The sequence below is a fragment of the Manis pentadactyla genome, chromosome 10 (assembly GCF_030020395.1).
Source record: "Manis pentadactyla isolate mManPen7 chromosome 10, mManPen7.hap1, whole genome shotgun sequence".
NCBI lineage: Eukaryota > Metazoa > Chordata > Mammalia > Pholidota > Manidae > Manis > Manis pentadactyla.
This window is the reverse complement of record NC_080028.1, coordinates 10,781,548-10,805,169: the sequence shown is the minus strand read 5'-3', so window position 1 is coordinate 10,805,169 and position 23,622 is coordinate 10,781,548. Positions and strand designations below refer to the sequence as shown.

The following is a 23,622-nucleotide window of genomic DNA, read 5'->3' as shown; positions in this document are numbered from 1 at the left end:
AGTGTTTTTCATGGGGTATATTGCTGTCCTGTCCCCAAATGGGATCATGACACAGGTGAAAACTGGTGATAAGTGGGCAACTATTATGATGAGTTGGCAAATATATAACAGCGTAATAAGTACCATGTGTCACCTATAAGCCATTACAATGTCCATAATAGATCTTTCCTGTGTTATTGTAATATCCACAATGTCTAGTTTAAAGGACACACCCTGGTGTATTTGTGGAGGGACAACTTTTCTCAAATTTGTCCCTTGTGGCATTGCAGCAGCCGCCTTTCTGGGCCCTGTGCCCGGCCCTGACGGAGAGCAGGACCAGGACGTGGGCATTCAGGTGAGTCCTGCGGAGGAGAATCAGGCACAGCATGAGCCGAGCTGCTGGTGGGAGTCAGCACCGGGACCCAGAGGTGATCAGCACACCAGGGGGACAACAGACACTCAAAGGAAGGGCATTAAATGCAAACCAATCTCCTCTGAACCTGGTGACATCAGCCCATGGCTTTCCAAGGTGGTGTTCTGAACACTGGTTCAGGCTGGGAGGGAGACAGTAAAAAGAATGACCTGGAAACTTCTCTGCCTCTTTAGGACATGGCACCCTCTTTGGGTCTATCTTTGGATGACATCTGTGCTCAATAAATATCCAGTGGATGATTGATTCAACAAGGTAGCAAGCAGCCAGCAGGAGGTTAAGCAGATTTCTAATGGCCTGTGAGTTGGCTCAGATCATAGCATGGCAGAGTTGGAAGGAACGTGGTGTCTAGGGGAAGTCTGCTGATGCAGGAGTTCTTTCAACAAGTTCGCTTGTCTCCATTTGCATGCTTCTCATGGCAGGTTGCTCACTGTCTCACAGGACGGCCATCCTACTGCCCAGCTGCTCAAAGGGCAGACATGGCGTCCTTGAGTTTGGTCAGGAGCTGTTACCTTGTAAATCCCCTAACTGGTCTGATTCTATGACTACAGAATCCCACAAAATATACCTAATTCCTCCTCAGGCTACACCCCCCACCTTTACTGATGGAAAGACTTCACATCTTCCAAATGTGGATGCTTTGCTTTCTTTTTCACCTGCTCATGTTTTGTTATGTGTGTTTATTTACTCCACAAATATATATTAAGTACCTCCTTTGTACCAGCGACTGGGTTGAGTGCTGAAGTCACAGTGGTGAGTGAGGTAACCATGATTCCAGCTCTCATGGGGAAGATAGGCAATGGCGGTGATGATGGCTGTGATTGAGGTGAAATCCACAGAACATAACAATTATCAGTTTTAAAGCATACAGTTCAGGGGCATTTAGTGCATTCAGAATCTGTGCAAACACCACCTTTCCTTAGTTTCAAAACCTTTTCTTTCCTCCAGAAGAACACCCTCACCCATTAAGTAACCATTCCTTAGTCTCCTTTTCCATCCATCCCCTGGCAACCTCTAATCTGCTTTCTATCTTGTGGACTTACCTATTCTGGATATTTCATATAAAAGGACATTTTGTGTCTGGCTTCTTTCACTTAGCACAATGTTTGCAAGGTCGTCCATGCTGTAATATGTATCTGTTCTTTTTATAGCTGAGTAATATTCCTTTGTATGGACATACCATATTTTGATTATCCATTCATTCACTGATGGACCTCTGATTTATTCTCAATTTTTGGCTATGATGAATAATTCTGTTATAAATATTTGTATACAATTTCTATGTTTTTATTTCTCTTGGATTTATACCTTGGAGTAGATTTCTGGGGCATAGAGCAATTCTGCTTAACTTTTTTGAGGAACTGCCAAACTCTTCTCCACAGCGACTGCACCATTTTATGCTCTCACTAGCAATACATAAGGGTACCAATTTTTCCACATCCTTGCCAATAATTGTTACTTTCACTTCTTTGATTGTAGTCATCCTAGTGGGTGTGAAGTGGTATCTCACTGTGATTTTGATTTTCATCTCCTTAATGATCAGTGATATTGAGCACCTTTTCATGTGCTTTTTGGCCATTTGTATATATTATCTGGAAAAATGTCTGGCCAAGTCAATTTGCCTACTTTAAAACTGGGTTTTGTGATCGTTAACTTTATGTACCTACTTGACTGGGCCGTGGGGTACCCAGATATTTGGTCAAATATTGTTCTGGGTGTTTCTGTGAGGGTGATTTTGGATGAGAGTAATATTTAAATCAGTAGACTGAGTGAACTAGATTGCTTCCCTCCTGTGGGTGGGCCTCATCCAATCAGTTGAAGGCTGCATGGAATGAAAAGGCTGACTTCCTGGGGTAAGAGAGAATTCTTCAGCCTGATGGCCTTCAAACTGGGACATTGTTTTTTTCCTGCCTTCAGACTTGGACTGGAACCACATCACTGGGTGTCCAGCTTGCAGATTCACCCTGCAGATCTTGGGACTTGTCAGCTTCCATAATGATATAAGCCAATTTCTTAAAATAAATATCTTTATATGCATCTATGTAGTATACATATGTACACACAAATATATGCATATATAGGATCTTTTTCTCAGGAGTACCCTAATATAGGTTGTTTCTTTATTTGTTGTTGTTGAGTTGTAAAGTTCTTATTTATTCATGATACCAAACCCTCACTAGTTATACAATTTGCAAATATTTTTTTCCCTTCAGGAAGACAGATTATTAAAGAAGCAATAAACAGATGTGGAGTGGGTGTTGAAGGAAGCATAAAGCACAAAAGAAGGGAGTCCCTTAGGATAGAAGTTCCATGAAAGCTCACCTTACCTGGTTTATTTACCGTGGGAACCCCACTGCACCTGACACATAGTAGGTTGTGAATAAAAATAAGTAACTAAATGTGGGTGTCTGTGGCAGCAGAGAAGGCTTCCTAGAGGCAGCCTTGTTTGGCTGAGGCCTGAGCCTTGCATAGGAATTAATCAGGCAGTGAAGGAACAGTGTCCAGGCTAAAGGAATTGCCTATGTAAAGGCCCAGAGGAGAGAGTTAACATGGCAGTTTGAGAAATTAACCATTCTATCTAGTTTGAGCGGAGAATGCAGGGAATAAATTAGGGTTGGGTGCTAAGTGGGGATGGGGAGAGAGGAGAACACAGGCCAAGTGGTGAGGGAGAAGAATGGTGAGGTTCGAAGGGCTCGGATGTGAAGGGCTTTGTAGACTCTTAAGGAGTTTGGGGCCCTCTGAGAAAGAGAGAGGGAGCACAGAGCAGTGAAGAGTTCATGAATGAACAAAAGTCAGGCAGGCCCAGGGATGCTTTCCAGCCCCATACAGAGGATGTGGGGGGAGCAGGAGAAGAGCGTGCACTCTGGCTCTGGGTAGACGCTCCTGGCAGTTTAAATCTTCACTCTGTGTCCAATCCTGTGAAGAGTAGGGTCACAAATGGGTTCTGTAGTCTTTGCCAAGCTACTCACGCTCCATTTCCTCCTCTGCAAAACAGCGCTGATGAGGGTGCCCTGGCTTGAGTGCCACCACACATGGGGCAGCCTGCCCTCAAGAGTCCCAGATTTGATCCTCATAAAGTCCCAAATGGGGACACAAATCATCTACCACTTCCCCGAGAAGCTGTAGGAAGAACAGAAATAAGTCAGGTGAGGACAACTTTGTGACCCAGTTTGGGGTCCAGTCTGGCTGCCCAGGCCTTTCTCTTACTGAGCCTACGGAGGAGGATGTACAAAGCGGGCAGAGGGCACTGGCTTCTGTCCCACGTGCTGAACCGCCCCTCGCAAACAGTCTCCTGATTTCCTGATTCCTATATAAACTCAGATATCAGATTCGGCCAGTTCAAATCTTCCAGGGCTAATTGTCCCTGCAGAGTGGTGGCAAGGATGCTGGGGTGGAGAATCTCTACTGCAGGGGGTAGGGCCAGAAGGAGGCAGAACTGTGGGAAGAGTTCTGGAAGTTACTGGGATGATTCAGTGAGGTCATGCTTCTCAAGTGCTTAGCTATGCTGGGAACAAGTAGCCACTCGAAAATGACTTGTTGAATGGATGAATGAACGTTTGCTATTTCCATTTTTTCAGCTGTGTGGTTTAAGCAAGTTGCCTAACCTCTCTGAACCTTAGTGTTTTTCACCTAAACTAAAATAAAGACTGTCCCTTTCCCTGGGGGGTTATGGTATGGATTAAGAGTGGTATATACAGAGCATCTGGTGTGTAGTAGGTGCTCAGAGGAGGAAGAGGCAGATTTGGAAGGCAGCTCCGCCCAGCCCCAAAGCTGGAGCCCAGCACACTCGTTTTCTCCAAGCCCGTGGCAGAAAGAAGAGAGAATCCCTGACTTTTCACATCCGTCCTTCCCCCTCTGCTCCGTCCTCACTGTTCTTCCCCCATTTATCTGCATCCTTTCCTGGCTCCAGGGCATTCAATCAGTCCTTCAGCTTCTGCCTATATACAGGATGCTCCCCACTCTTATCAAAAGCCACTCAGGAACCAATTTGCCAGCTCCTGCTTCCAGCCTTCAGCTCATCCCTACCTGCTCCCAGCCTCCCAGACAGAAGGGGGTGGAGATAATGAGTGTGTCTCCTCTGGGCATAACAATGAAGAGAAGGAGTCTGTTCAGCCCAGGAGTGAGGCAGAGACTGGTGACGAGGTGTAAGGCGACGGGTGGCGGGAGGCTGGTGGCTGCGGGTGTCCTGTGACACTTGGCCTACATACTGGGGTGCTGGGCAGGGCAGACTTCCCACTGTGGGTGAGGCACCATGGCAGGGTGGGAAAGTAGGAAACGGGCCAGGTCTCTTTTCTGCTCTGCTCTTCTGGCCTTGAGCTAGTCCCTGGCCACGTTGGGCCTCTGTGGCCGTATCTGTATCACGATAACCTTTCTGTGTGCCAGGCCCTGGGATCCAGCAAAGAGCCCCACAGACATGCCCTCTGGCATCTTACGATCTGTGGATCACATGGATGTGACTTAGTCATACTTTTTTCCCCATTTCACCTGTGATAAGTACCTGCAGGGGAAGTTCAGGTGCTCTAAGCCTGCTGGGGGCATCTGTGCAGAGCGGTTTTCCTGAGGATGAGTAGGATGGAGCTAGAGAAAGGGAGTGGGGAGGGCTGGGAGGGCAGAATGGTCCAGGCAGCGTGGACAAGGGACTGGGGGAGACGGCGAAGACGGAGGGTGGGTGGGGGGAGGCTGGCCATCCTGTGGGCAGGGGAGGTGTGCTTGGACTTGGGATTTTATTCTGTAGGTGGGGTGCTTACCACAGGTTTAAACAGGAGAACAGTGTGACCTGATCTGTTTTGGAAAGGGCCCTCAGGGGCCCTGAGTGGGAAATGGGTCAGGGAATGGGGTGGAGAGAAGGCGGGGAGACTGAGTAGGAAGCCGCTGTGTGTGCAGGGCAGCTCCCACCGGCCCCCTCAGAGCCTGGGGGACGCCGGCTCCCTCCACAAGGTAAAGGTCCCGGTGTGGAGAAATGCCAAGCCTGAGTTCCAGGTCTGGCCTCACTGGGAGTGACGCCCAAAGCCCAACTGGAGGCTCTTCATGGATGTGAGAGCCGGGCTGCAGGGCTCTGTGCAGTTGTGCCCCTGCCCCGCCCTGGGATCCAGCCTGGATTCCAGCAGCAGACAGGGTGTAGGAAATGGGCCAAATCAAGAACTACAGAGTAGGAGGCAGGAGGAGGGCTTGGTGGTTGATGGCTGGTGTTACTGTCGCTTGTCATTACGCCCCCGCCCCACCACACTACTGTCCTCCCCAACCCCCTGCCAGGTGCCCCCAGTGTCACTGGGAAAGCCACTCCCTCCTTGTCCTGCCTGGGCTCCTTGTTCCCTCAGGGGCCAAACAGCCGGCTCGCAGCTGCGCGGGGAGACTGGGCCATGGCTGCCCTGAGTTTGAGTTGTGATGTGTGGGCTGCCATTTGGGTGCGGGGCAAGAGGCACTGACGGCCATCCAGGCAGCGGGCAGTGGCAGCTGTCACTTTACCTGACCTACCTGTCCTTTGCAGGGCCCTGAACTGGTTCTGGGGAGATGAGCCAGCCCTGCAGTCCCAGCCCTTCCCCCTGTGCTGCCCACCGGGCCCAGTATGGGACGGCCCCTCTTCATCTTCCCTGTCCTCAGTGTCCAAACTTGGGCCCCCTTGGACCTGACACGAAAATCTGGGTTTACACTGGTCCTGACTGTGTGGCGAGTACATGTGCCTGTGCACCCTCACACTGCACACTCAGACGTGCCGTGTCTCGCTCACACACACTCACTTACTCCCTCTCACCCAGGCCCACACCTGCTCTCTCAGCCCCTGGCTCACCAGCTGCCTTTGAGCGCAGACTGCCCGTCATCTCCCATGGTCTAGTGCTGGCTGAGCCCACAGCAAGACAGCCCTTCGGGGGTTCCCAGTTCTGATCCCAAGTACCCTCCCAGGCCTGCACCTGCCAGCTCTGCCTGGCTGCCACCAGGGAAGTCGGTCTGTCCATTCCTGCTCCTCCACCTGTTGCCTGTAGCCTTACCCTCCCTGGCAGCCTCCCTGGCAGCCCAGGGTGACACCTCAGGGCCCAGGGGAAGGGCTGGGTGGCACCACTGGGCCCAGGGTCTGGAATCTCAACATGAGAGGGAGAGTGCCACACCAGTCCCTCACCAGGGCTGTCGTGGGCAAGGGCAGGAGCCACCCTGCAGGGATGCCTGCCCGCCCAGCTCTCACCCCAACTTCGATTTCCCCTGGGACGCCCCTCCCCCACTCTCGGGCCTTGAGCTTTCTGTGTGGCTGACCCCGTGGGTCTCCACAGATGGGCACCATCCCAAATGGGTCAGTCAGGGACCCCATCCTTTGGGTCACCATTACTGGTTCATGGAGGGACACAGGCTCTGCAGGTGGCTTCCAGGGTTGGGGTCCTGGATGGTCTCAGTGTGACATTGGGCAAACATGACATTAGCCTAAGCCTCTTCATCTGTGCAAGGAGATAATAATAGTAGTCACTCCATCAGGTTGTGGTACAGATGGAATCATGTAAAGGGTTCAATAAACATTAGCTACTGCTATTAATGGGACTAAATTTGGGACCTTCTGACAGTGATTGGGAAAGAGGAACTCTTTTTTATTGCACATGTGCACCTTTTGCTCCTGGGAGTCTCGCCAACATGAGGAGGAGTCTGTCTGGTAATGAGTCCAGCATGAAGGGAAGTGCACAGAGATGGGTAAAAGGGCCTTACTCTTGATGATAGTACTTGAGTCCCTTGATCCAGCTGTTCCTGAAGACTTGTATTCAGTCACATAACCAAGTCTGTTTTTTCTTCCTTTTTTTGCTTAATTTACTTTGAGTTCGGTTTTTGTCATTTGTGAAAAAGAAGAGTCTTAATGAGTATCCATCCATCCATCCACCCACAAGTCCTAGCTGTCTGGGTTTAAACACATCACTTTCCTCCCCAAGACTTAGTTTCTGCATCTATAAAAGGGGAGTTTTATCACCTACCTTATGGGTGGTTTCAAGGATTAATGGGGAACCCATGTAGAGTACCACCCTTGGTACCAATGGCAGAGGAGAGGCTAAGTAGATTTCCCTTCCATCCCATCTTTTCTACCTAAATCTGGCCTCAGCCCACATAGTGTGTCTGGAAAGCCAAGGCAGGATCCCTTGGGTCCTTCTGAGCAGCAGAATCTGATTGGTACAGCCTTTATTGTTTCTCCAGTATTTTCCAGAAGGATGGTGTCATTTGAGGGCCACAGTGGGTGGGGGGAGTAAAAAATAACATACACTGAACAGAAACATAGGAGGGTGGCAAGAAGAGCCGAGACGGGGTGTTCGGGGCAGAGAAGCGTAAGACCTGGGGCAGTCAGGGCCTCTTAGCTTTCAGCCACCAGAGTGGAGAATTCTGCAAAAGAAAATGACAAAGAGGTGAGTTAGAGGTGGATGCCGCCACAGAGATGGGCATGGCCTTCCCGCTTGGCCCCTGCGTGGTGCTTTTTCTGGTTCTCACTTCTGCTGCAGAAGACCTGGAGTAAAGGAATGAGTGAGTGTGGGCGTGAGTGGGTGGATGAATGAATGGATGGAGGGAGCTGGGAAATGGTGAGCCTACCACATCTTTGCTTTATGATGTCACACCACCACAAATTATCGATCATAACTACAATATTAATAGCAATGATAATTTTCTGAATGTTTATCACATGCCTAAGTACATTACAAAATACCTAATTTGACATGGACAATAATTCTATAATGTGCATTTTATCATTATTACCATTCTACGGATGAGGGAACTGAGGCTCAGCACCCAGCAATTTTATAAGGTCTCACAGCTAGTAAGAAGCAGAGTCAGGATTCAGAAGCCGGTCTGTCCAGCTGCAGACTTGAGCTTTTTCTTAGCTGCTTGTCTGGCTGTCCCTGAGATTCCATCAGGATCCCCAGCAGAAATCAAGAGGATGCAGATTCCCAGGCCCTTGCCCCAGGATTTCTGATTGGGGAGGTCTGGGGTAAGGGATGAGTTATTTTGTTCTTTAACAAGGTGTTCTGGTGGGCAGCCAGTTTCAAGAACCACTGTGTACTGCTCCGCCTTAGGGGGACTGAGCAAAACCTGGAGGAGAGCTGAGCAGGTGACATCTCCACGCAGCTCAGCGGGGTCGTGAGTACAGGTGCTTGGAATGGGCTGGGTTCTGTCTCACACGGCTCCTTGTTTCATCTTCACAAATGCTCAGGAAGCTGGGAGCCACTCTCCCCATAAACAGAAGGGAAAACTGAGGTGCAGAGAGAAGAGACTTTCAGAGCCTCCAGGGTTGTAAGTGGCTCTGGGGTCCAGGTTTGTCCCCACTGGCTTGGCCTCCGGCCCCTCCCCCCCAGCAGCGTCCACCTGCCCCCCTTCGCCTAGTATTAATTAATGTCAGAGACTGGCATTGGCACTAGGGGGTGATCAAGTGTCCCTCTGTTGATTCCAACTCCACCTGTTTGAACGAAGGGATGGTCCCAAGCAGGCGACAGGAGCACCGGGGAAGGGGAGATGGTCCTTTCCTCAGCAGCTTCTGGCCTCGTCCAAGGAAGAAGGCAATATGTGGCTGGCCTTCTCTCTGCGTCTCAAGTGGGCCGGGGCATTCCCTCCTCAGGATCCCTGCACCTGCTCTTCCCTCTGCCTGGCACACTGTCCAGACTTTCTCATGGCAAGCTCCTTCTCACTGACGTGCTCTCTGCTCAGATGTCACTCTTCAAGGGGCCCACTCTGACCACTCTGGCCAAAGTAGTGACCCACCCCTACCGTGCTTCTCTTTGCCAGCACAATTTTTCATTATATTCACAGCACTTACACTCTTGGAGCTCTTTTGGATGTATCCATGTGTTTCTGCCTCTTCCCTTGGAACACAAAGCTCCACTCTCTTTGTTCCCTGCTGCAGCCCCCGCCTGGCTCAGCACCTGACCCTGAGGGGGCCGGGCTGTTTGTGAAAGGCCTGGGGAATGCCACGGAGACTTGGCTTTCCCTGCAGAAGAGGTGTCTTCTATTTAAGTCACCAGCAAAACCTTCAGAGGAAAGGTGGCTTCTGATAGAGGCCTGTGGGAAGGTGCAGGATTCCACAGGAAAGAGCAGATGAGGGGAGGGGCCACAGGCGGGGCCTTTCGTGGTCAAGGCTCAGAGGGCAGGAAACCATGGGGCATACCTGGGGAGGACCCAGGAGCCACGGGGAGCTGGCCTGTGTGATGGACCAGCACAGCGGAAGAGGCCTAGGCCCCATGTCTGGCTCTGCCTCTTAGGGGCTGTGTGACCTCAGACAAGGTACTGAGCCTCTCTGAGCCTCATTGTTATCAACTGTAAATGGAAGAAAAGCAAGCTCTGCTTCCTGACTTGGAGACAGTCAGAGGGATGTGCTGGTGCACAGGGGTCCTCAGCTCCCACTTTGAGCACCTCTGCCCGTTTTCCAGGTCCTCTCAGCTACAGGGTCCTTACTGTGGTGGTCAGAGGGGCACTGATCACTGGGACCCTTTTATCATCACAGACCTTTATCTAGACTAAAGGGGGCTCAAGGAGTGTCTTCTCTGTTGCTCTTCTCTCCAGGAGATGAGAGAGGACAAGAAGTTGCCACCCTCTGCCACTGTGTGACTCTGAAATGCCATGTCCCCAGCCTGCCAGAGAGTGTGGGGCCCCAGGTAAGTCCCCATCTCCTCCAGAAAATGCAGTGTCATGATGTGGGGACAGCACAAGTGGCGATCAGGAGTTAGGGTTCCAGCTCAGCCTGGCCCTGTTTGCTGGGAAATGTGCATCTGGGGGTCAGTCCCCCAATTCATCAGTGGAGTAAAGGGAGGGGCGGCAACAATTCCTTATGGGAGACAAATGAAAAGCTGGATGTAAAGTGGCTTCCAAAAGGCCATGCACAGGGAGTATCTGGGTCCCTTGAGGTGTGCCCCACCCTCCCAAACTTTGAATGAAGTACATATGTACATCTCCCTGTGTGAGCTCTTGGTTTCATCCTTGTAAATGTTATTGTTTGGGGCGCTGGGTGAGGGGCACCCGGAACTCTCTGTGCTGTCGTTGCAACTCTGCTGTAAAGCTGCAAGTATTTCACAACAAAAAATGAAAAAACCCAGCCAAACCAACACATGCTATCATCATGGAAATAACCTGGTGCCAATGCCCGCCAGGTGGAGGGACGCATACCTGGGATCCTCCTCTCGGGGTTTGACCTGGGTAATGGACACCACCCTGTTCTGTCTCCGGGCTGTCCCTGAGGACAGGAAAGTTCGGCGACCCGGATGGGGGACCAGGGTATCAGCTTAAGGTGGGAGAGACACAGGGCCCTCCAGCTGGGCCTGAAAACCGCCAGGGTCATGGCTGAGTGCTAACAGTGAGTGGCAGGGATGGGACCCAGACACCACACATTTTCTAAAACTCCCTCCCATGCCTGGTGTCAAAGCGTCCCTTCCTTGGCCATGAGCACTGCAGCAAGGCAGGGTTCTTTTGATATGTCTTCTATCAGTAGTATTTTTATTAATATTGTCTATTTTTATAGAATTAAAAGTTCTTATTGCATGCCAAATGGGAAGCATTTTGCAAATATTATCTTATTAAATTCTCATGACTACTTCGAGAAATGCCTAGTCTGCATTTTGCAGGTGGGGAAACTGAAGCCCAAGAATTAAGTAACTTGACCAAGATCACACAGTGGATGTGATTCAAGCTATGGCCTTAGGCTCCCTTCTTTACCCAGAGGTTTCCGACCTGCTTTGACCGAGGTATAGATGATACATGAGCCAGCTCAGATATCACCACCCTCACGACTCTGTGACATTAGCCCTTTTTATTTACTTCCTGGTACTTAGCACTCTCTGAAATGATCTTATTTATGTACTTACTAATTTTTGTCGGTCTCCCCCTACTAGGATATGAACTCTAGGAGCGCAGGGAGCCCTGTCTGTCTTGTTCGCCGCTTTCCTAGCAATAGAACAGGCCTGGCACACATCAGGCGCTAGCTAATCAATTCCAAATGGGTAGACTGTCAAGTGGATGATGGGTGGATGGGATGGCTCATGAATCCTCTTTTGGGTTAAACAAGTATTGACATACGTCCCGTAATTCTCATGACAGCCCTGGGAGCTGAGTGGGGAGGTTCCATTTTATAGATGGGGAAATGGAGGCCTGGAGAGGTGTTAGTGTCATTCGGAAAAGAAGAGGCAGAGTCAGGATCGGCCTGTGTTCTCAGAAACACTCCTGGAGAGGTCATTCCCTATTGGGCTAGCATCCCAGATCGGGTGGAAGCACGAACTCTTTCCAGCTTCATCTGCCATTTAATCTGGAAAACTGGCCAGAGCCAGTATATCCTGTCCTTGGGCACTGAGTTGCTCTGTCTTGGGATGGAGATGTGAGTCCTTCTACCAACACCGGCTCATGGAGAGAGTGTCAAGATGGGAGCTAGGTCCTTACCATTTCCCAACCTGCAGTGACCTTCCTAACCCTTGCCCTAGAACTTACGGGTTCTGAGGCCGCTAATCAGCAAAAGGCCTGCCAGTCACCTTCACACGGCCTTTGGTGCAGTGACGTGAGGGGTCCAAGGAATGCTGACTGAGGGCTCTCCTGCGGTAGAAAGGCAGGCATTTGGGAGCCTGACTACGGGACCTCTGGGGTTTTGTAAAGCCTCTGACAACAGACCCTTCTGCCTACCAGCCAGGATGTCACAATGGCCACATGCCCTGGCTTTTTGCAGAAAATGCAGGACTCTTAGTTTAATCTTCCCAGAACCTGGAGCAGGGCACTTTGTAGACAAATTGAGAGCATGGGTCACCTCTCTGTACTTTTTATATCTCTCTCAGGGCAGAGGTCTTAGGAACCAGCCAATTAACAAATAGCCCTTACATAAAAAAATAAATAAATGTGTCCTCTAAAATGTCCAGGTTTCTCCTTGAGGAAAAACAAATGAGTAAACACACAAAGACCTTGTAAAGTCCAGGTCAACTGATTTGGCACTGGGATATGGGACGGGGAGCGGGGCTTCAGAGGATGGGGGTCTAGTCTTGGTTCTGCCATCCACTCTGGTCCCAGACAAGACCCCGCATGTTTCTGCTCTGGGTTTTCTTATCTGTGCAGCATCAGGTCTAGAAGACGCCTTTCCAGCTCTCCCACAGTGTTTGGAGCAAGGGAGCTGGGAGTCAACTTCCCACCCCCATTTCTTGCTTCCATGACCTTGGACTAGACACTTCACTTCTGTGCACCTCAGTTTCCTCATCTGTAATGAGCTCCTTGGGTTGTTGGGAGGAACCGGCCCTGAAGCTCCATCACAGGCCTGATTCACAGCCAGCACTCAGTATTTGGTAGCTGTTGTTAGCACGATGCTCCTATAGCTCCAGCTACACTAAAACCAAGCCTATGAAATGCCTGGCTACTGCCCGGCTCAAGCGAGGACTATGCAGAGGCACCGTACCCTTCATTTCTTGGCACTTTTGTTATCCCCCACCATTTCCTGTCCTCGCCCTGGCACCTCTGCACAGCCTTCCACAACCCTGCAGCTGGGTCTGCATTTCATTCCATTACGTCCTGGCTGGGTGGCCTTAGCTCTCTACCTCTCCGATCCTCAGTCTTCTCATTTGTAAAGTGGGTACGATAGTACCTGCTTGCAAGCTTTTGGGAAGACCACATGAGAAAACACAGAATGTCACCTGGCATGGAGTTAAGTGGTCTGTAGGTGTTAGTTCCTTGGCTTTCCTCGGTGCCAGCTGACACAGGTTGGAGTTTTGAAATAATAACAGTAACCACAAAAACCCTGAAACCAAGACCAGGATGATGCGAACAGAGACACAGGGAGCCTAAGGAGCAAGCAGCTGACCTGGTATGAGTTTTGACACTATCTATCCCGTCCCGTCCCATCCCATCTCATCCCATCCCGTCCGAGTTATGGTTCCACCTCCAGAACACCCATCCCCAGACGCTCCGTCACTGGCCCTCGGCTTTGCATCTGTGCAGTGGGCTGTCTCCCTGCAGGGTGATGGTGAGGCCTCAGGGGTAATGGATGGGAACAGCCAGTGCGGTGCTGCCTGGCACACGGAGGGCACAGGTGGGTCAGTTCTTCTTGCTGAGGAGTGACAGACCTGCCTGGAGGCATCCAGAGGCTGTCCTCCTGTAAGAATGCGAGTACAGCCCTGCCTTTGCTGTGTGGCCTCACCCAAGGCCCCCAGGGCCAGCTTGCAGGCTGCTTCATCATCCTCGCAGAAAGCAGCTCAAGGTAGGGATGGGGGCGGGAGCAGCACATGGAGGGTCAGTGGATGGGAGGGTGCAGGCCTTTCCTTTCCCTCAGGAAACTGAAATTAGCCTAATTAGGTCTGTCCCAGCCCTGGGTGCCATGGGGATTGGACAAATTTAGAAGCTATTGACAGGTGAGAGGAGCTCAGGCTAATGGTCCCGTCAAATCGGAGCCACCGTGAGTCAGTGCCTGGGAGGCTGTGCCTGCCTGGGTGGTGATGACCAGGATGAAGGCACCACCTCGGTTTATCACCTGCCTCTAAATAGCTCCCGGCTGGGTTTCTTATAAATTGGTACCACAAACAGGGATCACGTTCCCACCCCAGAGGCAGGGTCATTCGGGGTCAAGCTGGACAGCCACAAGGAGTGGCATAAACAGTTCTGGGGGCTCACTCCGTGCCAGGCACTGCCCTGTGTGCCATCCCATTTCATCCTCACCAGCTCTCTTATCCCCATTTTGCTTACAGGGAAACTGAGGCTGAGAGTCACTCAGGAGTGAAGATTCTAACTCAGACCTGGCTCCGGCCAGGGTGTGTCTCTTTTCCAGAGGTTGGGTGAACAGCCCTGGGTTCACTCCAGCTGTAGCCCACAGAGGCAGGGGGATAAACAGAAGGAGTCTTCTTTCTGCCCTCCCTCCAGCTCCTTTTTACAGGAGGGCAGTTATGTAAGTTATGTATCCTCTCTTTGCTAAATCTAGTGCAGCATAAGGCTGGAGTTAGGGACAGTCCACATGGGAATTAAGTGAGCATCTTGCTAAGCACCGAAACCATTTATAACTAGAATGTCTCCGCTCAGCCCGGTGGAGGCGGTAGCAGTCAGGAGATCTGGGTTCTACTGGTCCAAGGACTTGCTATGTGACGTTGCCACTTAACGTCTGTTGGGCCTCAGTTTCCACATCTCTCAGTGGGGATCACAGACTCTGTTGCCCCGACCTTATGGGGCTGGTGTGAAGATGCAATGAGATGGGACAAAACACTGCACATGCCAGGGCTCTGCATCAGGACTGCGGGCTGCTCTGACATGCGCAGGCAGGGTGTCCTGCTTGGAAATCAAATCCCACGGGGGCTGGAGGGCTGGAATTACAGGGAGGCGGGCAAGACCTCTTCCAGCCTTCTCACCTTCCTCCCGTCTTAGACTCAGTGTCAGTCCTACTGAGGACTGATGGCACTACTTCCAAAGGTTTGTGGTGGTTTGCTAGAGAAAGTGTACATCAAAGATAGGAGGAAAGGAGCCGTTTCCAGAACACTCACTCAATTCAAGCAACAACCTTCCCCTCAGAGGTGGGGATTTTTATTACCCCTTTGGGATGAGGAAACGGATGCCGAGAGAGAGAAGAAGCCTTGGCCCTATATTCAGTGGGTTGTATTTTCTGTCTGACTTCAGGTGTTTCAGCCCGAGGACTCCTGCCCTGCCTCCCATGTTAAATAGGCTACTTAAGGAGAAAAGAGAGCATTTTGCCAGAGGAAGCAGAAAAAGCAAATGCCTTGAGGCACATGACTGGAGCAAACTGCAATAGTTAGGTGATAATCCCAACTGAACTTTTCAGCAAACCACAGGCTCTTCGTTGGGACAGGGTTAAGGCACAGGAAACAAGATCGCCACTGGAATCAGGTTCAGGGAAACCATACCTAAGGTTGCAAGTTTCCATATCTGGGTGTGCAGCTCTTGTCTACAGCATGCTGGGGACGAGCGAAATGTTTGGAGTCAGAACTTCAAGGTTTGAAGGAGCTCAGTGCTGAATGGCTGTGTGACCCTGGGCAAGTCACCTCACTTCCCTGAGCCTCAGTTTCCTTGTCTATACAGCGAGGGCCTATCCTATGGACATGGGTGAGAACTGAATGAACTAAAGAGCTGAAGGCTCTGTGTGGTCCCGGTGCACGGGAAGTGCCATGTGGGTGGTCAGTGCCATTCCTGTTGGCCTGCGAATTCCACGTGGGCAGGCACTGGGTGTGGAGGGCCTGGGCAGGGCACACACACTGGTGCTACAGGCAGGTGGCAGATGTTCCTGGCTGGACCTCCAAACCTCAGTCCTGGCTCTGCTACTGAATGACCCTGGGCATCTTACTTAACTTCTCAGTGCCTCAGTTTCCTCATTTGTAAAATGGCAAGCGTGATGGCACCTACTTTCTAGGATTATTATAGGGCAGTTGTTCTCAAAGTGCGGACCCCAGACCATCATCACCACCAGGGAACTTGGTAGAAATACAAACACGTGGGCCCCACATCAGACCTAAGGAATCAGAAACTCCGAGGGTGGGGCACAGCCATCTGTGTTGTGAGAAGCCCACCGGGGACCCTGATGCTAAGTCCAGTTTGAGACCCTCCACTGTGTAGGACAAGTTCTTGAGAAGCAACCTGCCACTTAGTCGTCCCAGCTGCCGTTCGTGCCTGGGTTTTGCAACCACAGTGGGTTTTAGGGCTCCTTCCATCTCTTATGGCTTCTCTCCATTTCTGACTTAAAACTCTCTACCAGCTCTGCACCAGCCTTTCAAGGGGCCTTCAAGAATCAATCAACCACATCTATAAAAGTCTTTGAGCTTCCGGGAGTAGTTACCCCTGAGACGGGAATGCAAAGCTGTATTATCTGGACTTTGTCTTTCTGTCCTCTCCCTGCAATCTGGGATCCTGCGGTGCCTGGTTAATATCACTGACCTTCAAAAGGGCAAACTGAGCTGGAGACAGAGGCAGTTCCTAGTTCTGGAAACCCCAGCACGGCTACATGCAAGCCCCCAGCCCACACAGGTCTCCTACCTTAGCCTGCAGACCTCTCACTGTACACCCTTCTGCCTCATCATTGCATCCCCAGAGCTGGGCATATATATCCAGTCACTCATTCATTCAATAAACTTCTTGTACATCTATGTGCCAGGCCTACTATGTGCCAGGCCCTGTTCAAGGTCTGGGGTCAGAACTGAACAAAGCAAAGTTCTTGCTCTCACAGAGCTGACATCCCAGTAGGGGGATAGAGGCAAGCAATAAATCAATCAATAAAATCATTTGATGGCAGGGGTTCACTGAGTTTTGAATGAATAAATGAAAGCATAGGGCATAGTCTTTGGATCCAGACAGACCTGAACTCAGATCTTGACCTTGTCTTTTCCTACTCGTGGAAGTTTAGACAAACCTTAGCCTCTCCGCACCTCAGTATCCTCATCTGTAAAATGGGAATAGTAATAGTGTCCACCTCAAAGAAAGCTAGGAAGATTAAATGAGTAAAATGCTAAGCACAGGGCCTGGCATACAGGAAGTGCTCCGTGAAGGTAGACGGCATTGCGGCTGTCATTCAGGGTTGCCCAGCTGAGCCTAAATGCTGAGCTGGTCTCTGTCTAGAGGTGCATTCACCAGGGCATCCCTAGACTCCCAGTGTTGGAAGGGACCCCCCTGATTGGCTAGTGATTTGATTCCTGATTTTAAAGTGCAGGAACCTGAAGGTCAGAGGGGTTCCGTGACTTGCCCCAGGTCCCAGCAGGAGTAGAAAGCACCCTCCAGCTGATGGAAGAGCTCGGAGCCTTCCTTTTGCAGACAGCAAAGCTGAGTGCCTGAAACGGAACCTTGTGGGGGCCGACAAAGGGCTCTGCCTCCCCTCTTGCTGCATTGACGTCATCACTCCCATCCCTCCTGCCACCCTCCAGAAAAAGTACTGTGTTTGGGGAGAACTTGGGGATGGGGAGACATTGGCATCTTCACACCTTGAAAAGCTCTAAGTGTGGGGCCCCACTGCCTTGGGCGACCTGTTCACATTGCCCATCTCATCTCTTGTCCCCCCGTTTTGTTCTGCCCTGGCCCCAGACCTTCCCTAGGTCAGTCTGAGCCTGGACTGTGCTGGCACACAGACCTGGGTTTGAATCCAGTGTCACTTTGGGCCCTTGAACTGCTCTTTCTGCATCTGTACCTCTGTCCTCTGTCATCCTGAGGTCAAATGAGGTGACACTTATGCAGCATCCAGCTGGGAGCTGGGCACGCATTACCCACCCTAGTAATAATTCTCCCCTCCCACCCCCAGCAAACCAATCATCTTGCCCCTTTCTAAACATGCCCTAAACTTCCCAGCCTTAGTGCCTTTGCTGACGCCAGCGCCTGGGCCTCCCTCCCCTGACCCTCCCGGCATTCCTGCCCATAACCTCTAGATCTGCACAAGGTGCCCGCTGGCTCTCCCCCTGCAGGAAGCTCGTCTGCACCTCCCAGCCTCTGCCTGGTGTTACTGTACGTTTGAAATATATACATAGAGCTGTAAGCAATATGCAGATAGAATAGAAATAACATCACAGCTGCTGTTTGTTGAGCACTTGCTGTGTGCTGGGTACTGAACTCAACATTCCCATACATTTTGTCATGGAATCCTCACGGACCCCAGTGAGGTAGCTATGTGTTGTCAGGCCCAGTTTATAGATGAGGAAATGGGGCTCAAGGTTGCTGAGCCACTGCTGATGGGAGATGGGGTGGGGGGCACCAGGGCAGGAAATGGGAGCTGGGCCTGATTTACGCTTACCTCCCCCAGCCCCGGTACAGGGTTGCTCCTCCGTAAAGGTCTGTAGGCTCTGCTGGCAGAGTGGAGTTGCTTCTTTAAGATCTGAGTTCGGCAGGGAGGGAGGGAGGGAAGCAGGGCGGCAGGCCAGGCTCTAGCCTGGTTTTTCTTCATCATGTAAGTTGCTCATGAGCAGCCAGCCATGAAGACCCTGCCCAGGCATATTGGCTGCAAATAAAATGGGAGGCCTGGCTGGGGGTGGATCTATCCACTAAGAGGCTGGATGAGGGTGAGGGTGTGGGGAAGATGTGCCACTCACTGGAATCACCAAGGCCAGCCACCCATTTCTCTCCAGTACCCTCCATTCCGGCTCCTTTAAAACCACCTCCCTCCTTCCCAACCACAAGAAGGGCAGCTGGCATCAGAAGGCCAGGCGACTCGCTGTGTCTGACCTTGCTAGAGTTTCTCCATTTTGTTTCTGCCATAAAACTTTAATAAACTATGCTTACATTCGGAAGACTTGTAACTTTCCTAAAGCGATTTTGTGTCTGTCTATAGCCACTTAATTTTCACAACGAGCCCAAGAAGATCTTAGGGTAAAGCTGTGCACCCCATTTGCCAGGCCTGGGAACCTAGGTGTGGGAAGGTGATGTGGCCAAGGTCACAGCTGGTGAAGGGCAAAGAAGAAGCAGAGCACGGGGTGTGTGGTAGGAGAAGAGGGGACTGGACTCTACATTCAGGCAATAGAGGTTTATTAAGTGCTAGCTTTGGGTCAGGTGCAGGCTAGCTAGTGGGGATAAAAAGAAGACCTAGTCCCTATTTTTAACAATTTAGTCAACAAACATCTGTGCCAGACATGATTCTAAACACTTTACCCATTATTGCCTCCAATCCTCGTGACAATCCTATGAGATAAGGACTATCATTATCCTCAATTCGGAGATGAGAAAACTGAAGCCCAGAGTGGTTACTTGAATTGTCCAGAGTCACACAGCTCCAAAGTGGCAGGGCTGGGATTTGAACCCAGGCAGCCTGGGCCCAGAGGCCAAGCACCTACACAGTTTTGCCTTAGACTGACAGAAAGCACTACCACGGGACACAGCATAGCATGTCAGGAGGAGCTATTCTGACCGGTTCTGAGTCCCTGCTCCACCTCCCATGTGCTGGCTCCTTCCCAGGCTAAGCACCTTCAACCAGTTTGCACATCTGCAAAATGGAGAAAATTTCTGAGGATGCTGTGACGCTAAGAAAGATGATGGTGCTGGGTTGCACTCTGGGAATGCTAGTGAGACCTGAATGGGGGAGGTCTTGGGGTGGTGCCGCCAGCCCCTCCCTCACCTGTTCTGAAAGCAAAGGTTGAAAAGCAGGGCAGGCCAAGCACTCCTTCCCTGATTCCCAGCTGAGTTCTGGCTGCCGATGTTCCCTGGCTCTTCTACACAGCTCGAATGGCATATTTGGGTGAAGCCAAAATAGATTTTGAGACTTGAGGTTACAGGACACCACGACAAGATGCTGAGGGGGATAGGAGATAAGGAGTTTCCATCCCTGGAATCTGAGACTGTGAGGGCCAGTGGGGTCCTTGGGGATCGGCTGGCCTCATCTCCTGTTACGGTTGGGAGATGGAGGCCCAGGGAAGGAGAGAGACTGCCCAAGGTCACGCAGCCAGTTTGGGCAGAGCTGGGACAGAATCCGGGCACAGGGGTGGGCAAAGTTCAGGTAAAATCACTATTCTCCTGGATTCCCTACACAGTAGGGGGATAAAAAGAATCTATCCCTTCGGGGAATCAACAGACATAACTCTGAGCTTTTAGGGTCCGAGCATCCCAAGATCCACGGTGGGCCCGAGTCTTAGGTCACGGCTACTCACCTTCCACCCCGATCTTGCCGTCCCCGTCCTTGTCTCCAGCGGCCATCAGAGCCTTGGTTTCTTTTGCAGACAGATCTCTGGCATCTGGGGAGAAGCCCTTCAGGATGGATCTGGGGAGAAGAGCCAGGGAGGGAGTCAGGTCGAGGTTACCTTCAGAAACACCGTCCGGATGGTGGCCTGGCATCTGGGCAGGGAGGTGGCAGCTGGGCCAGGTGGCAAGCAGGGGGCATGTGTGCATTTGTGCTGGGCCAGGGAGCCCTGGCAGTGGCTGTGCCTTCATGGGGGTATGCGGGGAAGGACAGGCTGCCCTCGGGAAGGAGCTGACCTCACTTCAGGTAGGGCACCAGCATTTATGTATTCAGCCAACACAACAAACACAAAAGGGTCTTCTCTGTGCAGGGCCGTGCTGGAAACTGGGGGCACAGAGGTGATCTTAGGAAGCCACCTGAGAAAAAGGAGGAGGCCAGGTACTTGGAGAGACTGCACGGTGATGGATACAACAATGGGGAAAGGGAGGGGTGCTCGGAGGAGGCATCCACTCCCCCTGTGGTGAGGAAAGAGTCAGGAGAGGCTTCTCAGAGAAGGTGATGCCTGCAAGACAGGTAGAAGTCAGCATCTGTGTATGTGTGCATGTGTGCACAATCGGGTGTGGGTGGGTGGGAGGAGAAGGTTCTAGACAAAAGTACCCTTGCTGGGTGGTTTGGGGTGCAACTAGATGGATGGGAAAGATCCTACTTGAAAGTCCTCTCTCCACAGCCTCCCCCTTCTCTTTATGACAAAATTCAAGGCAGTCTTGGTCAGAGAGTGACACAGGGCACACAGCTGGGTCTCCAGGTGGCCAAGTGGGTTATAGAGCGAGGTTCCTTTGCCAATGTAGTTTTGTATTTTCTTTTTCCTCCTTCTCTTTCTCCTAGGACTCCTGTTTCTGCCCCCCTGATTTGCCCAGAAACTGCCCTAGCCTCACTGGCACAGAAGGGCAGGGGTGTGCAGGATGGTAGAAGGTGCCTTTGAGACAAATGAAAATCAGTAGAATACCCAAGCTAGCGCACTCTGTCTTGCCTCCGGTGTTAAGCAGCAAGAAAACTGCCTCTTCCTTTGTATTAAATTATTAAGTAGCATCATTCCATTACCAATATTAAGTGGCTATAATTTAACCTAGTTAGTTGCACTTCCTGCTGAGGATTTTATTCCTCCCAAAGCAATAGCGGTCAGGCAGTTATTTTCTGTGATGGCTGCAGAGAGAAGGGCACATCTGACTAGAACTCCAAAGCAAGTCCCAGTCCCCCACTCCCCCTCGGGGGCAGCCCCTGCAGGCCTCAGTTTACCCCAGCTCATCCTCCTCGATGAAGCCACTCTTGTCTTTATCCAGGATGTGGAACACCTTCTGCACGTCGCCCAAGCTCTTCTTCTTCAGGCCGACCATTTGGAAGAACCTTTTGTGGTCAAAGGAGTCGGCAGCTGTGGGGGGTGGAGGCGGAGGGCAAATGAGGACAAAGAAGGGGCAGGAGGGAAGGGTTGGAGGGTGGGGGAGCCACAGCATTGTGGATTGCCTTCCCTGTACCAGTCCTGGGGCTGGAGGGGGGTGTGCCTCCGTGGGAGTGGGTGTTTTGCCCAAGGTCACACAGCTAGAGATGGGCTTGCACCCCCATCTTGCTGGCTCACAAGCCCGCCCCCACCCTTCACCTTGCCCTTGGCTAATGGTGAGGGTAGCCTTTGAAGGCAGAGGGGCTTCCTGGTTTCTGTGAAAGGTTTTATGTGGTGGCTCAGTGGGAGTGGGTAAGGGGAACTGGAGGTGGTGTGAACATGGTGTATATGTGTTTGGGTGTTGGGGTGGGGGGTCCGGCCTTTTTTCTTGGCCACAGATTGTGTTGCCAGAAAGTCAAGAGAGGACAAGTTCCTCTCAAGGTCACACAGTGAGAGGAGGTGGGGGAGGACCTAGAAATCCTGGCTTTGCTGCAGAAGTCCATTCCGTGGGAGTGGAGGGTGTTGGAAGGTCCCCCAGGAATTCCCAGTTAAGTTTCTTCTCAGAGGGAGCAAGGTGGGTCAAGGAGAAGTGGGTGGGTTAACATGCACCCCAGGAGGCTGGCTTCCAGGGGCCTCCTGATGCCCAGGGGAAGGAGCACCAAGCAGAAAGGAAATGGGACTCCCCCCACCCCAGTTTTCTATGTCCTGAGCTCCTTTGTAAGAGCACCTAGGGAAGCATACAATGTTAGACGGAGTAACAAGTGTGTGAGGGGCCCTGTTGAGAGGTTCTCCTCCCCTCAGCCCCGGACTGGAGGGAAGGAAAATTGCTCTAACACTATGTGGACGACCAGGACCTGGAGGTGGCCCTAGTTCTAATCCCCCTTCTGACTGTGCTGGTTCACCTTGGGCAAGTCTCTGGCCCTTTCCAAGCCTCAGTTTCCCCATCTGGGTGATGAGAGGGAGGAGGAAGGTAGGTGGCTAAGCGCTGAAGTCCAGGGCTGCTCAGAGAAAGGAGATTTCCTGCTCCCCTCCTTCCCGCTGCCTAAGGAGGCTGGAAGTTGCAAGCGCTGAGGATGCTCCCAGCAGGGCTGGGCAGAGCAGAGCGCCAGCCGCGGGAAGGTCACCTCTCTGGTGGGTCTGTGATGGGGGGCCTCTGAGCCCCGGCGAGGGGGCTTGGACAGTCGGAGAGCCAGGAGTGGCCACTGCTGGGCGGGAAGTGTCCTGTCCAGAATGGGGGTCTCGGAAAGGTGCCACTTATAAAGGAGGCGTGTGCACCTGCCACCCCCTCCAAGTGCCTTAAAGGTTAATCCCCAAGCGCCTACAAGGACCCGGACCTCCTGCTTTCCACCCGGTCTCCGTCCTTGGTCAGGGATCCCCGAGTCCTCGCAGCGCAGCGCAGTCTTTGGCACCCGGGAGTTTCGATTGTCAGGCAGGGCGCCTGGCCTTCCCGCGCACTCCCTGCCCCAAGTCCCGCCGGGTCAGAGTATGGGAAATGCTGAGAACCCCCATTCCCGCCCAGCCAGCACCTCGCGGGATGCATGGGCAGAGGAGAGGAGCGCAGGGGAGGACTGATCGGCCGCGGGGGGCACGGGGTCCGCGGGGGCGCAGGGGCCAGGGTGATGGACGGAGGGGCAGGGCTGGGAGGGGAGCGCGCTGCTCACCGGTAAACGCCCCCACTGCCTTCTTGATGTCCTCAGCGCTGAGCAACTCTGTCATCGACATCCTGCAACTGTTTGAGCGGGCAGAGCAAGTGCGAAAAGATTAAAAAGTGCTTTTCTCATCATTTCTGCTCATATGACCAGCGCTGCAGTGCCGCGCGCCGGGCGCACGCCCGCCGGCCTGGCGCAGAGCCAGGGGGCTCCGGGATCGGCGCGCAGCCAGAGTCGCTCAGTCCAGCCGCGCCGCTGAGCTGAGCGGGCCGCGGGCGCGCCGTCCCGCTGCCGCTCCCACACCGCGCCCGCCGGGGGTCCTAGGGATCCAAGGGGCTGTGGCCAGGGCGCCGGGGAAAGGGGCCATCTCGGATACTCCGGGCGCCCGCGTCACCAGGCGTGTCTGGAGAGCTCGTCTGCCATAAAGGGTACGAAGGAGGCGCTGACTGGTGCAGCGCGGCGTCTCATGTCCGGGTCGGTGCATCTGGGAGGTGTCCCACCGCTTTGGAGAGGATACTGGACCGTCAGGGGCCAGGCCTGCACCCTCCTGGGCCGCATTGCTCCCGTGTGCTCTCCGCTCCTA

At 52.3% G+C, this 23,622-nt stretch overlaps 1 protein-coding gene across 2 annotated transcripts; it reads right to left on the bottom strand.

Annotated features, from left to right (window-relative positions):
* Positions 1-7,541: 7,541 nt before the first annotated feature.
* On the bottom strand, positions 7,542-23,202 carry PVALB (parvalbumin). Of its 2 annotated transcripts, XM_036891533.2 has the most exons (5): positions 23,052-23,202; positions 21,252-21,384; positions 19,927-20,036; positions 15,223-15,273; positions 7,542-7,756 (listed from the first exon to the last, which is right to left on the bottom strand). In XM_036891533.2, exons 1-5 carry the CDS (start codon positions 23,110-23,112, stop codon positions 7,728-7,730), a joined length of 384 nt encoding a protein of 127 aa, XP_036747428.1. In that variant the 5' UTR covers positions 23,113-23,202; the 3' UTR covers positions 7,542-7,727. The 2 variants fall into 2 exon arrangements, with proteins under 2 accessions (XP_036747428.1, XP_036747429.1); XM_036891534.2 differs by lacking the exon at positions 15,223-15,273 and having other exon boundaries at positions 23,052-23,190.
* Between the last annotated feature and the right edge of the window lie 420 nt (positions 23,203-23,622).